Raw genomic sequence first — 15,042 nt, 5'->3', positions numbered from 1 at the left:
CAGAATGTTCGACACATTCAGGTGCTTCTGTTTCAGGCTCTTGCAGTGCTCCTCACACAGACGTATTACTCCTGGCAGTGTGGAGAAGGTTTGAACACAATGTTGAACGTTCAGCGTTCACAGTGCGGTCAAATCCTAATAGTTCTAACAGATTTTATCCTGAGAGATTGAAGGGGAGAGTTAAATTCCCCCACATGACTTGAACGCAGCGCCGCTGGGAAGGGGGGGGGGGTTTAAAGGAGGGTGTATCTCTCTCCCACAGCTCCGTCACTGTGTCCTCCCTCAGCGTCTGCTTCAGTCGTTCCCGACCCGCTGACTGCAGGCCCCGGGCCCGGTGATGTTGGACAGCCGGTGACAGCTCAGCCTCTGCAGGAGTCTCCGTTTTTCCGGCTCGGTTCCCTTCTTTAAACACTGCACAGACCAGGAGTCCACCTGGGGTTCTGAGTTCCCTCCAGCATGGGGGACGTGATCTCCAGTCACCTGGATGAGGGCAGGCGCGAGCTGATCTCAGGTGAGTCTGCGCAGGTTCTGGAGCTCTGGCTCGGCTTGGGTGGCGGTTTGACACGTTTCTACTGAAGCTAGGAAAAATGAAAAGACTGTAATCTGAGCAGGATGTGTGAGTTTGCTTACTTACCGACATACATTTGAGTTTGTCTTCTAATCGCTGTGGTAGCGTCAGTTAACGCGAGATATCGCGAGGAGTGGACATCACGGTAACACTGGGACATATCTGACTCACAGCAGAGCTGGTGGGGTCATCTAAGTATCATACTATACCAGAGTGTAGGAATACTCTGTTACAAGTAAAAGTCCTGCATTTCAAAATGTTAATCATGTAAAAGTACAAAAGTTGTATCGTCAACATATACTTATTATATAAGCCACAAGTAAAAGTAGTCGTTATGCAGAATTGCCCATTCCAGAATAGTATATTACTAATAGGCTACTAATTACTAATGACTTTGTATACTGCAGGGTAGAATGTAAATATCATCCAGGTATCCTTTTATGTGTCGTTTATATTTCACATTATTAGTCAAAATCTGTAAAGTAACTAAAGGTATTAAATAAATGTAGTGTAGTAAAAGTACACCATATACCTCTAAAGTGGAGTAGAAGTACATAGTAGCAGCAAATGTCCCTCAAGTATAGTCAGTGTGCGAAAAAGTACACGTCCCACCGCCCGGGACGTGTTATTTACAATATCGGACAAGTAGATCTTTCAATTGACTTGTCCGGCGGACAAGTGACGTTTTTCGCCCTGATGTATTGTTAAATTATTGATAGATTCAGTTTACAAAAGGCAGAACTCATTCGCAAATTGTACGTGTCCGCCATTGTTCGTTTAGAAATGTTAGTTTCGGTTCTGCTTGTCGATTCCTAATGAAATGCATCTCGCCGCTTTCTGTACAGTTAGACGGGGCGGGGCGGGAAGTGTAGCACAGTGGCAGGGTTGGGAAGCCAAACTCGGTTCCGAGTAGGAGCAAATAACAATTGTCCGTTCCCGGGATTAATAAGAGTTGTGAGGACAGGAGGCGAAGCCGAGCCCCGCGGACCGCAGCTCCCTCTCTCTGCTCCGGATCAGCTGATCGCTGCATGGTGCAGCTCAGCGTCTCTCTCTCTCTCTCTCTCTCTCTCTCTCTCTCTCTCTCTCTTTCTACACACAGCGGATTCACTGCCCGTTTAACAGCCTCATCTTTGTCAAACTTTCTTATGTTCTTTCTCTAACACCTAATGAAGGTTATTAGGCCTTTTAGCTCCTTTGTTTTAATATTGACCGCCATTTCCTTTATGAAGTGAAGCAGCATTCCTGTGTCCTTGCGCTGTAATCATATCCCCGGACCCCCATACTCGGAGGAGCACAGGGATGTCAGTATTGTTTATGAAGCAGGGTATAGAAATTATTGAAATGAAAATACTATCTATTTACTTTCACAAACAGTGAGCAGCTGGGCAGCTGCAGCATGTGTATTGCAGGACATGTGTAAGCGTCTTTGAGTTTTAGAAAAGCGCCAGGCCTATAGGCTATAAATATAATGTATTATTATTATTATTAGGCCTATGTGTTGGACATGTGTGGTTGGACTCTGTCTCACAGGCAGGTTGCAGCATGTGTGTTGCAGGACATGTGTTGGACACACAGACTGTGTGGTTGGACTCTGTCTCACAGGCAGGTCGCAGTGTAACATCAGAGGAGACTGGGCCAATTGTACATTCTCAAACTGCACCACTTAGAACTAACAAAACAATGCAAAGATTATTTTTATATAATTGTATTCAATAACCGTAAGAAATTAAACAGTATGAACTGATTTATAAATAGGAATACAGATTTTTACCTTCTCAAAGAACCGGAATCGAGAACCGAAAATAACTGGAATCGAAAAGCAGAACCGGAATCGTTAAAATCTAAACGATACCCAGCCCTATGTGTGATGCAGTAAAATCTTACCGCTCACTTACGTTAGCGGTGTCGTAAAAACCGTGGGAAAATGTGAAATACGATGGCGAAGAAGAAGATTCCAGTGGCCCCAATTTGTGTCCATTCTGGACAAGTGAAAATGTATTCGGACAAGTAAATTTCCAAACTCACTTGTCCATGGACAAGTACTCTCTAAAAACTTTTTCTCACACTGATAGTACTACTTAAGTTAATGTTCTTAGTAACTTTACACCACTGTATCAAAGTAATTTAACTGATTACTTTCTGTTACTTTACACAAATTAAACTCCAAAAAGGAAACTATGTAAATGTTTGTCATAGCTGGCCACTAACTGGAATATCTCTTCAAAGTGACGACTGGAAACAAAGCTCAACTCTCGTCTACTTTCTGTACATGTCTATATTTTACCTTTCCTTTTCTTATCATTTGAGGATATCTTCACCTCCTCCAATGACCTTTCTGTGTTGCATTAAGTTTCCATTCTTGATTTCTGCATTCAACTTTAGAACACATGCAGCGAACTACCTCCTCAGGAGAAAGAGAAAAAAAGTAATGTTACAAGCCAACTGAGTACACACGCACGTGCGGGCGTCAGATTCGGAATCTGAGATATGCATGAAAAAGCCTGCGTGATTCTGTGTGTGTCCTCCAGTCCATGAGCTGCAGCCACACAGTCTCTGCTACCGAGTCAAGGACAGGGTCTGGCTGGCTTTTAGGGGAAGTGCCTGGATTTATCATTGACACACACACATTCACACTTTCACTCAAAGTCAATTCCTGTTAATGAAATGGGTAAAACACATGTTGTGTACTTGACTTATCAGACTTGTAGTGGGCGCAGATCACCCGGATCACATGGCTAACCTCTCATTTCCTCTCTTGAAACTGGCATGAGCTCACATGTGTTGTACTGGTTACTCTAGTCAGGCAGGCGTATGCACGTACAAACAGTTACATGGAAAGCAGATGTATTATTGCTTGTTTATTTGCTGTTTGTTGAAAACCAATACACTCCAACAAATGCACATGAATGCAAAAAGACACTCTTTCTTTTATTTACTTATTTGTGTATTTCCATTTTGTATGTTTTTGCTCTCTGATAAATGCTGTGCACTGAAACTGTTTTTATTTCTACTAAAGCAATCGGAGATAGTACTGACAATATTTCTGTTAAATACATGTCTATTCTTATTATTGTCTTTTATCAGATGCATAAAACAAGACATAAACCAACAACAACATATCAACATTATCTATCAGCCGTCCTGCTCTCGATGTTAACCCGTTTAGTGGACACTACTTTACCCTCATATTTACTTGGATTTTTACACAAGTAAATACACATGTTGATGTTCTCTTTTTATCTCTTTTAATGATCTTGTGACCCCTCAGATTTGTATTTGAGGGTCCTGACTCATGGATTGGGACCCACTGCTCTGAGCAGCTTCAAAATTGTTGTTGTAAAAAGAAACATGTGTTTCCTAATTATGGGAATCATTGACTGGAAGATAACAAACTCAATTACAAAATCTAAGAATGACACCACATCAAAAACATTACAAAAAAAATACACAACTATTTTTGTCAAATGAAAGCAGGGATCCCAAACTTCATATAACGCATAGAGTAGTGGGTGAGGGGCCAGGAAAAAGGAAATCCTAATGTGGTGTGTGTTTTCTGCCCCTGTTAAACCCTAAAGTTCTGGAGGGAGTGTGAGGGGCCCAACAGGCCGGCTCTGTAGCCTGAGAGGTGTGGCCCTCACCTTCAAACAAGCCTCTCTGTGCGGAGCCGGGTGTGTGTTGAACGGGTTCAGATAGAGGAAGTACCTGGGACCCCACAGAACACACACCGCTCTGATTGAGACAGAGCAGGTCCGGAATGATCTCATGAGGTCAACTTTACCAAACAGCCACAGAATGTTTCTGCTCAGGTTATTACTCAGTGACTCCCAGACAAAAGGAGACGGGTAAACACACCTTTAAGTTTAAATGAATGAATCCAGATTATAAGTATCAAGTTTAGTCAGCCATTTTTCTAAACCTGTAAAATCAAGAAACAGTCATATCTGCACCATAATCTGCAGGTAAATCCTGGATCAGTGCCTTGCACTTTGAAGAGCTGCTGCAGGGAAATGTTTGAATTAAAGCTGCCATCTAATTCCCCTGGTAAACATGCCTATGTGAACTCACTTGGTGCTCCACTACATCCTTTCACAAGCACAGCCATCTTCTTTCAGCTCTAATGGGAACACAGTCTAAATTTATGAGTCAGCCTATGGGTCTATCTCAGTGGAATGTTTTTGTTAAGGCACTGGGGGGGGGGGTTGTCTTGTGAGTCTATTAAATAGCAGTCTGGTCTCAGCTCAAATCTCTATGATCAACACGGGCTCAAGCAGTAGACCTGCCGTCAGTGGTAGGATGACCCATGTGCTGCAGCTTTGATTAGATGACGTTGCCACAGTGATGAAGGGCACATGGTGGCATTATCAGAGCAGAAAGCTGTAGTTAGTGTGGTATCCAGCTGCACGAAGCAGCAGCTCTTCTTACCTCTAACGCTGTCATGTACTTTGTAAAGAAACCTTCTGCAATGTGACGCGGTAAACATTCAACTGTGATTGGGAGACGTTGGCCCAGATACAATTTATTTCAGTTACTGTTTTTAAGTTTCATTCATCAATGGGTTACATTTAAATTCTCAATGTCCTAGATCATTTGTTTATTTTTTTAAAGGACAGTGCACATTAATCCACGTTGCTGTAAATAAGCCAGTATTAGGCCCCGGCCACACGAGGACACGGCTTAACGCATAGGATTTACGCAATCGCAAAAAAGCTTCGATCCACACGCAATGTTCACCGGATAGTGTCTGTCCACACGAGACGGCTCCGTTTAGCTCCAACCGCTGGAGAAGCTTCAGTACATATGCAGGAGCCTGTACGTGGCGCTGTAACTTCCTCCACAAAAGCAGCGAAGAAGCATTGTTGTCATGGTTGCCCTTCTGTTTATTCTCCGCGGTGGGGGCAGAGTTTTTCGCTAGTCAACGTGTGTTAAAGTTTAAATCTTCAGGACAAAATTATAAAAGTGCCGGTCAAAGGTCTTCTTTGTTATTTATTGAGCTTTAAAACAAATGAATAACGAATCTATATAATATAATAACGGAGCCTCTCTTTTTCCTCCCTCTCTTCGGACAGCGTCAGTGTCTGTCTCAAGCAGCAGCTGATCCAGTAATGAGTGACCCGGCCGACAGTAAAAAATAAACATACAGTGGGGCAAAAAAGTATTTAGTCAGCCACCAATTGTGCAAGTTCTCCCACTTAAAAACATGAGAGAGGCCTGTAATTTTCATCCTAGGTATACCTCAACTATGAGACAAAATGAGAACAAAAATCCAGAAAATAACATTGTCTGATTTTTAAAGAATTTATTTGCAAATTATGGTGGAAAATAAGTATTTGGTCACCGACAAAGAAACAATATTTCTGGCTCTCACAGACCTGTAACTTCTTCTTTAAGTGCCTCCTCTATCCTCCACTTAACTGTATTAATGGCACCTGTTTGAACTCGTTATTAAAAGACACCTGTCCACAACCTCAAACAGTCACACTCCAAACTTCACTATGGCCAAGACCAAAGAGCTGTCAAAGGACACCAGAAACAAAATTGTAGACCTGCACAAGGCTGGGAAGACTGAATCTGCAATAGGTAAGCAGCTTGGTGTGAAGAAATCAACTGTGGGAGCAATTATTAGAAAATTGAAGACATACAAGACCACTGTTAATCTTACTCGATCTGGGGCGCCACGCAAGATCTCACCCCATGGGGTCAAAATGATCACAAGAACGGTGAGCAAAAATCCCAGAACCACACGGGGGGACCTGGTCAATGACCTGCAGAGAGTTGGGACCAAAGTAACAAAGGCTACCATCAGTAACACACTACGCCGCCAGGGACTCAAATCCTGCAGTGCCAGACGTGTCCCCCTGCTTAAGCCAGTACATGTCCAGGCCCATCTGAAGTTTGCTAGAGAGCATTTAGATGATCCAGAAGAGGATTGGGAGAATGTCATATGGTCAGATGAAACCAATATAGAACTTTTTGGTAAAAACTCAACTAGACGTGTTTGGAGGAGAAAGAATGCTGAGTTGCATCCAAAGAACACCATACCTACTATGAAACATGGGGGTGAAAACATCATGCTTTGGGGCTGTTTTTTTGCAAAGGGACCAGGACGACTGATCCGTGTAAAGGAAAGAATGAATGGGGCCATGTATCGTGAGATTTTGAGTGACAACCTCCTTCCATCAGCAAGGGCATTGAAGATGAAATGTGGATGGGTCTTTCAGCATGAAAATGATCCCAAACACACCGCCTGGGCAACGAAGGAGTGGCTTCTTAAGAAGCATTTCAAGGTCCTGGAGTGGCCTAGCCAGTCTCCAGATCTCAACCCCATAGAAAATCTTTGGAGGGAGTTGAAAGTCCGTGTTGCCCAGCGACAGCCCCAAAACATCACTGCTCTAGAGGAGAGCTGCATGGAGGAATGGGCCAAAATACCAGCAACAGTGTGTGAAAACCTTGTGAAGACTTACAGAAAACATTTGACCTCTGTCATTGCCAACAAAGGGTATATAACAAAGTATTGAGATGAACTTTTGTTATTGATCAAATACTTATTTTCCACCATAATTTGCAAATAAATTCTTTAAAAATCAGACAATGTGATTTTCTGGATTTATTTTTATTTTTTATTTTTTTTTATTTTTTTTCCCTTCTCATTTTGTCTCATAGTTGAGGTATACCTAGGATGAAAATTACAGGCCTCTCATCATTTTAAATGGGAGAACTTGCACAATTGGTGGCTGACTAAATACTTTTTTGCCCCACTGTATTTATAACTAGTTTAGGTAGTTTGAGAGGTAATTAAAATAGCTAAGGGTGATGATCTGACTTGAAGTGTGTGTTTTGCTCCGTTCACCGCTGCATCACAGCGGAAGGAGCTGCAGGTGAGCAGAGCTGCGTGTCTCCGTCCTGTCAGATTAGACATCACTTGAGTTTATGTCCATATCGAGAGAAAGATAAATAATCTGAATTCAGTGTGCAGTTTACTTTGACGCGGGGTTGAGCAGCAGAGCGGGGCTATTGCGTCATCATTATCAGAAAATGATCATATAGGGCGTACACACGGAGCCATTGGACCCACCGGAGCGTTGCGTATGCCGTTCTAGCCACCTTGGGACCCGTTGATGTTTCCGCAGTTGTTTACTGTCATATTAAACTAACCTGTAGCTGCTCCGTCCACACTCGCAACAACGTCATACAGACAGAAATAAAGCAGTGACTGTATTCGCCATGACAAAGACGGTGTGTGTTTGGTTCGTGTTTAACTTTTGTCCAGTTTCTGAACAGATATGAGGGGCTATGAGCTCTGTGTGCTAATATCTAACGGCTGATGTTTTGGTTTTCTGATTCCTTTTTTTTTCTTCTGAGATCCTCACTGCTGATTGGCTACTGCAAGAACGCGTCACGTGAATTTGACGCTCGAGTTGAAAAAAAATGGATTAAAGAGACTCTCGTACACACAGACTTTTGCATTTCAAAGTATTGCTTGTTCATACAGTTGAATGTTGGAGCTTCACTGTGCACTAGGGATGTGCATCTCTGACACTGAGGCCGATGTGATGCGCATCTCGATACGTTGCCAACGATACATTTGAAACCCCAGACGATTCGATTAACACTCATACATAGGCTAACTCACCAGTGAGCAGAAAGCAGTGGTTTCTATATGAACAATAGAAAATGCAAATAACCTTTCACAAACAGCTCTATCATAACTGCTTACAGTAAGGAAGACATTTACTGTAAACTAAACACTACTCTCTCTGACAGAACACCTCACCGAGTGATTTAACTCATGTCTAACTTTCAGGTTTCTCTTTTCAGCCGCAGACCCCATGTCACCTCTTTATGTGCGTCGCTAAGGTCCTCGTACTACTTGTGTACTTTATAGCGGCACGGCATCGTTTAGAATTTGTGAGCGATTTTTTCAAGTTGTCCGTCTTTCATGAACAATCCGAAGTGTTGCCAAACGTTTGACTTGTAGGTATTTTTCGGTGCACTGTGTTTCTCTTTCTCCTCGACTTCCATGTGTGTTGATAACTGAGACTCTCGGCCTCCGTAGTGCGAAGCAAAGATCAAATATTGTCTCTGCTGAGCGTTGACAAGATGAGGGGATTTTATATGAATGAATCGTTTTCTTTTCCGATGCAAAGACGCTACAATTGATGCATCGCTAGGTCAACCCAAACTGTAGCCGATGTGCACTCTTTCAACCGGTGCACTCGCATCTTGAACGTTTATGCCGTTGCGAATCGGTGAATCTTAACATCCCTACTGTGCACTGCTGAATGATGTAGGTGCAGAGTTTGACCCTTGAAGGCTGTTTCTTCTGCTCTGAAATGGAATATATTTGTTACATATTAATAGAATTTTTGATTTTTGTGAATGGGAGAAGTAGTAGATGGAAAAAATACCCAACACTAATTATTCAAAGTAGAGTATTTCATTTGATCTGTGATGATCAATGATGACATGTATAGCCGCATGTCATCATTTCAGCGCTGGTTGTCTTGGTGGTGCCCAGCAAACAATGTGGGCTTCGTGAATAATTGGACAGCCTTCTGGGGAAAACCTGGTCTGATTAAGAGAGACGGCATTCATCCTACTTTGGAAGGTGCAAATCTAATTTCGGCAAACATTTCAGGGCTCTGTGGACTTAATCCATGACAAACTGGAGTTGAGACCAGGAGGCAGAGTCGCAGTCTTACACGCTTCTCTGCGCTCTCTCCTAGGCAGTCATCCATAGGAATCCCGACCCCAATAAAATACCCAATATTAACGGTGTGTGTGTCTGCCCAAGGACAATTTAAGGTAAAACCTAATAGAGGTGTCATACATAATAACCTAATAAAAGTAAATGTAACAACTACTACAGTGCAACAAAACAGGAAGATTAAATGTGGTCTCTTAAACATAAGATCTCTAGCATCTAAAGCAGGGGTCGGCAACCTTTTTGATATGAAGTGCCATTTAAAAAATAAAAATTGATCAGCGTGCCAACGGTCGAGAATGATCAACGGGGGGGGGGGCGGTTGAGGAGCTTGACGCCCGTGAACTATCGGCAGGAGGGCGGGGGAGCCTCGCTGAGGGGAAGCAGTGTGTGGACCTGTCAGCGGAACTTACATGATGCCAAATTTAACACATTTAAATAATTGGTTTAAACGGCATAATAAGGACGATCGTCCGTTCTGTGATTTTCCAGAGCACACATGTTATGATATTAGGGTCATGCAGAGTGAGATGAGATCGCTGTCCCTTTAAGAGAGAGAGAGAGGGGTGTGGCTTGTGCATGTGTGTTTGTGGATGGTAGAGCGACAATGAGGGAACGTATGTATGTTTCTGGAAGTGAAACGAGACAGCAGAAAAACAGAGGTCTGTGATGTATTTTGTGAAACAGAAGAACAGCTAAATAAATGCAACGGCCTCCCAAGAAGAGCTCGCCTCTCTCCAGTCATTTAAGCTAAAGTGGGTTATTGAACCTGAAGCTTGTTGCTTCTGCCCTCCTCGACTACGGTCTGGGAGCCGACAGGAAAGCTCAACACACAGATGGCCAGTCCGCCCCTTTGTAGCATATTATTTCGATGAGAGATGAGCAGATCGCCACTGGGCTTTCAACTAAATACACAGCCACGCAAAAACTGCGGCATTTGTACAGCTCCTTATGGGTACTGCAATTAGTGAAGTGCTTTCCTCCATGGTGAAACGATCAGCACTGCACCACGGAGGAAAGCGGCAGAAAGTCACCTGGAGTTAAAGAGAGCGGGGCTGCATTGCGTGCATGACTTCCTTCTGCAGGTAACGGGGAGACGCGCTCTGGCGGCGGTCTCGTTCAGGATCCGAAAATACAATTTAAATATTTTGCACACTTATTCCACTTATTCCTAGTGTGCCACTGGTTACGGTGCCGCGTGCCAATGCTGGCACGCGTGCCAGGGGTTGCCGACCCCTGATCTAAAGCAATACTGGTAAATGATTTAATATCAGATTATAATATTGATATATGCTGTCTCACTGAAACTTGGTTGAGACATGAAGAATATGTCAGCATAAATGAGGCCACTCCACCCAGCCATATCAATACTCATATTGCCCGAGGCACGGGCCGAGGAGGTGGAGTTGCAGCAATCTTTGACTCAAGTTTACTTATCAACACTAAACAAAAATTAAATTATACCTCCTTTTGAAAGCCTCATTTTCAGTCTTACGCATCCGACCTGGAAAACTTTGCAGCCAATCTTATTTGTTACAGTGTACCGTGCACCAGGTCCTTATTCAGAATTCTTATCAGAATTCTCTGAGTTTTTATCAACTTTGGTACTTAAAACAGATAAAGTAATTATCGTAGGTGACTTTAATATTCATGTTGACGATGATAAAAATAGCCTTACTGTTGCATTTAACTCTATATTAGATTCTGTTGGTTTCTGTCAGTGTAAATAAACCAACCCACTGCTATAATCACACTCTCGACCTTGTTCTGATTTATGGTATTGAAATTGAGCAACTATTAGTCGAACCGCATAATCCTGCTTTATCCGACCATTTCTTAGTAACTTTTGAAGTACTGTTACTAGACTACAAAGCATTAGCCAAAAGCTCCTGCAGCAGAAACCTATCTGTTAGTGCTATAGCCAAATTTAAGGAAGAGATTCCACCAATACTTAACTCGATAGCATGTCTGCATGTAGGGGAGGAAACTTATACAAAATGTACACCACCCCAAATTGATCATCTGTTGATAGTGCTACAGATGCGCTGCGAATAAAATTAGACTCTGTTGCTCCTTTGAAAAATAAGCAAATAAAACAACATAGATTAGCTCCATGGCATAATGCCGAAACCCGCAAAATAAAGCAAAAGTCGAGACAACTTGAAAGGATATGGCGTTCCACTAAACTTGAAGAATCTCGTTTAATTTGGCATATTACTCTCAATGAATATAAGAAAGCACTGCGTAAAGCGAGAGCAGCATACTACTCTTCATTAATAGATGAGAATAAGAATAATGCAAGATTTCTTTTCAGCACTGTAGCCAGGCTGACAGAGAGCCACAGCTCGACTGAGCCTTCTATTCCCATAGCACTCAGTAGTAATGATTTTATGTGCTTTTTTAACGATAAAATTGTTACTCTTAGAAACAAAATCAATGACCTCTTGCCTTTGACCAGTATAGTGTTATCAACAGCTCCCGGAAACGTAAGTTCTAATATTACACTAGATAGTAAACTAGAATGCTTTTCAGCCATAAACCTTGAACAATTAAATTCAATGATTCTCTCTTCTAAACCATCAACGTGTATCTTAGACCCGATTCCAACTAAGCTGTTAAAAGAAGTTTTTCCATTAATTAGCACTTCTTTATTAAATATTATGAATATGTCTTTATTTTCAGGCTATGTTCCACAATCATTCAAAGTAGCAGTGATAAAACCGCTTCTTAAAAAGCACAACCTCGATCCAGAGGTTTTAGCCAACTATAGACCTATTTCTAATCTTCCGTTCCTCTCAAAGATTCTTGAGAAAGCAGTCGCAAAACAGCTGTGTGATTACTTAAAAAACTATGATTTATTTGAAGATTTTCAGTCTGGCTTTAGAACACAACATAGCACAGAGACAGCTCTGGTTAAAGTCACAAATGACATTCTAATAGCCTCTGACAAGAGACTTGTCTCTATTCTTGTCTTGCTCGATCTTAGTGCTGCATTTGATACTATCGACCATGATATCCTATTGCAAAGACTAGAGCACTTAGTTGGCATACAGGGAACTGCTTTAGGCTGGTTTAGGTCCTATCTATCTGAACGCTCTCAGTTTGTACGTGTCAACGATGAATCTTCCATGCAAACCAAAGTTAGCCATGGAGTGCCACAGGGCTCAGTGCTTGGACCTATTTTGTTCACCCTATATATGCTTCCGTTAGGCAATATTATAAGGAATCATTCTGTAAACTTTCATTGTTATGCGGATGATACTCAACTATATTTATCAATCAAGCCTGATGAAATTAATCATCTAAATAAAATTCAAGACTGCCTCAAGGACTTAAAAACGTGGATGACCTTACATTTTTTGATGTTAAACACGACCAAAACTGAAGTTATTGTACTTGGCCCGAAGAATCTACGAAACAAATTATCTAAAGATATATTAACTATGGATGGCATTAATTTGGCCTCCAGTGAGACTGTAAGGAATCTTGGTGTTATATTTGATCAGGATTTATCCTTTAACACCCACATAAAATCAATTTCAAGGACCGCCTACTTCCATCTACGTAACATTGCAAAAATCAGGCATATCTTGCCTCAAAACGATGCAGAGAAACTAGTCCATGCATTTGTTACTTCAAGGCTGGATTATTGTAACTCCTTATTATCAGGGTGTACCAAGAAGTCAGTCAAGTCGCTTCAGCTGATTCAAAATGCTGCAGCTCGTGTACTAACCAGAGTTATGAAAAGGGACCACATTACTCCTGTTCTGGCTGCCTTACACTGGCTCCCTATAGAACACAGGATAGAATTTAAAATTCTTCTTCTCGCCTACAAAGCCCTTAATGGGCAGGCGCCATCTTACCTTAAAGAACTCATTATACCCTATTGTCCTACTAGGGCATTGCGTTCAAAGAATGCAGGGTTGTTGGTTGTTCCTAGAGTCTCTAAAAGTACAATGGGAGCCAGAGCCTTTTCTTATCAAGCTCCACTTTTGTGGAATCAGCTTCCAGTTTGTGTTCGGACGGCAGACACCCTATCCGTTTTTAAGAGTGCGCTTAAGACCTTCCTTTTTGATAAAGCTTATAGTTAGGGCTGATTAGATTCAGCTCCTAGTTTTACTGATATAGGCTTAGTTTGTCGGGGGACATCTTACTTCTTCCTTCTCTCTGTCTATACCTGTGTACTCTCGTTCCGATTAACCCAGCTTCCCCAAATTTATTTCTTTTTGGTGTCTATATACGCCGGGATCCGGAGTCATGGATGATCCTGCGGTCCTGTGTCATGGATTGCGAGTCCTGGATCTTGAGTCGTGGCTGTGGTCCTGGATCATAAGTCCTGGATGGATATCCTCGTGGATTCATCTTCTTATTATACACACATGCATTTCCAAACATTTGGACTACCTATGTTGCAAATGTATTATCTTTTCAATTTATACACGGCATCTATTGCACGTCTGTCCGTCCTGGGAGAGGGATCCCTCCTCTGTTGCTCTCCCTGAGGTTTCTCCCATTTTTCCCTTTAAACTGTGGGGTTTTCTCTGGAAGTTTTTCCTTGTACGATGTGAGGGTCTAAGGACAGAGGGTGTCGTATTGTCATACTGATATTCTGTACAAACTGTGAAGTCCACTGAGACAAATGTAACATTTGTGATATTGGGTTATATAAATAAACATTGATTGATTGATTGATTGATTTTATATACGGTAATAATAAGGAGGCATAGGCCTATATGATGTTTGCTGGAGCGCCAAATTATTTGCTAACAGCAAAGTGACAAATGGATTGGTTTTTTGTCCTTAAACGTCCATGTGTGGACACTCAATCAAAACCACCTGAAAGCGAGAGGGATTCTGCACATAATAGGCCTCGTGAGTACAAGTAGCTTTACTTCTGGCTCTCTGTGTTTCATTCAAGCTCTGCTCTGTGTGTGTGTGGCACGAGCCATTTTGTGTGCGTGCGCGAGCACCGGTGGGTCTCTACCGGAGATCGTTGTGGTTAACATCTGGTGTTAGCTAGCCAAGCTAACGGATATAAGGAGCTTTTTCAACAACAAAGTGGAGGGAGAACTCTCTCCTGTCAGACTGAGAGTCTCAAATAACCTCAGCTCAGGTGAAGTAAAGGACTCTCAGTGTTTAGATAGTTAACTTTAGTCTAGTTATCTCAGTGGGTCTCAAACATTTTGTTTTAAAAGGGGAGTGATTTGTAAAATATCTATAAAGAAATAGTAAATCTGTTTACAGTTCTGTTTCATATGTATGTTGAGAGATGTATCCATAGATCTCTTCATTTTGCTCTCAAAGTGCACCAGATTCAGACTTCAATATTTAAAAAGAAATCTTCGGGAGCATTTCAAAATGCAAAATGGAGGGGGGGGGAGGTTGCTAGTGGATCGCCGGAGCTGTTAGATTAACATTAACATTCTTATATTGTAGTTCTAAGTGCAATGCCTTGCGGCCTGTAGCACCATCCTTGATGGAGCATATGTGTGGGCAGGAAAGGAGTGAGCAGAGAGTAGAGTAGTTGTCGATTTTTGTTCTGTTTTCTGTTACTATCTGCCTCACCCTGTCAGACTTTCAGTTGCGCGCGCTACTAAAGAGATGTGTTACCATGGAAACCAAACAATGGTTCAGCTGTATTAAAGTCCGAGTGGAAACAGTTGTGTGTAAATCTGATTTTGTGAGAAATCGGGAGAAATGCGGGAGAAATATGACCCCGGGAGGAAACCGGGAGAGGGCAATGAAATCGGGAGTCTCCCGCGAAAATCGGGAG

The 15,042-nt window shown here is 42.1% G+C and overlaps 1 protein-coding gene across 1 annotated transcript in view; it reads left to right on the top strand.

The window, feature by feature from the left end:
* The first annotated feature begins 249 nt into the window (after positions 1-249).
* niban2b (niban apoptosis regulator 2b) overlaps positions 250-15,042 on the top strand; it is an 86,829-nt gene continuing 72,036 nt past the window's right edge. Inside the window, exon 1 of the mRNA XM_079688164.1 lies at positions 250-511. Coding sequence (XP_079544290.1) covers positions 457-511 — 55 coding nt within the window. The 5' untranslated portion in view covers positions 250-456. The remainder of the gene's footprint in view (positions 512-15,042) is intronic.

This window comes from Notothenia rossii (assembly GCF_949606895.1).
Source record: "Notothenia rossii genome assembly, chromosome: 6".
NCBI lineage: Eukaryota > Metazoa > Chordata > Actinopteri > Perciformes > Nototheniidae > Notothenia > Notothenia rossii.
The sequence above is the reverse complement of the archived record's forward strand: the minus strand, read 5'-3'. Positions and strand labels throughout refer to the sequence as shown.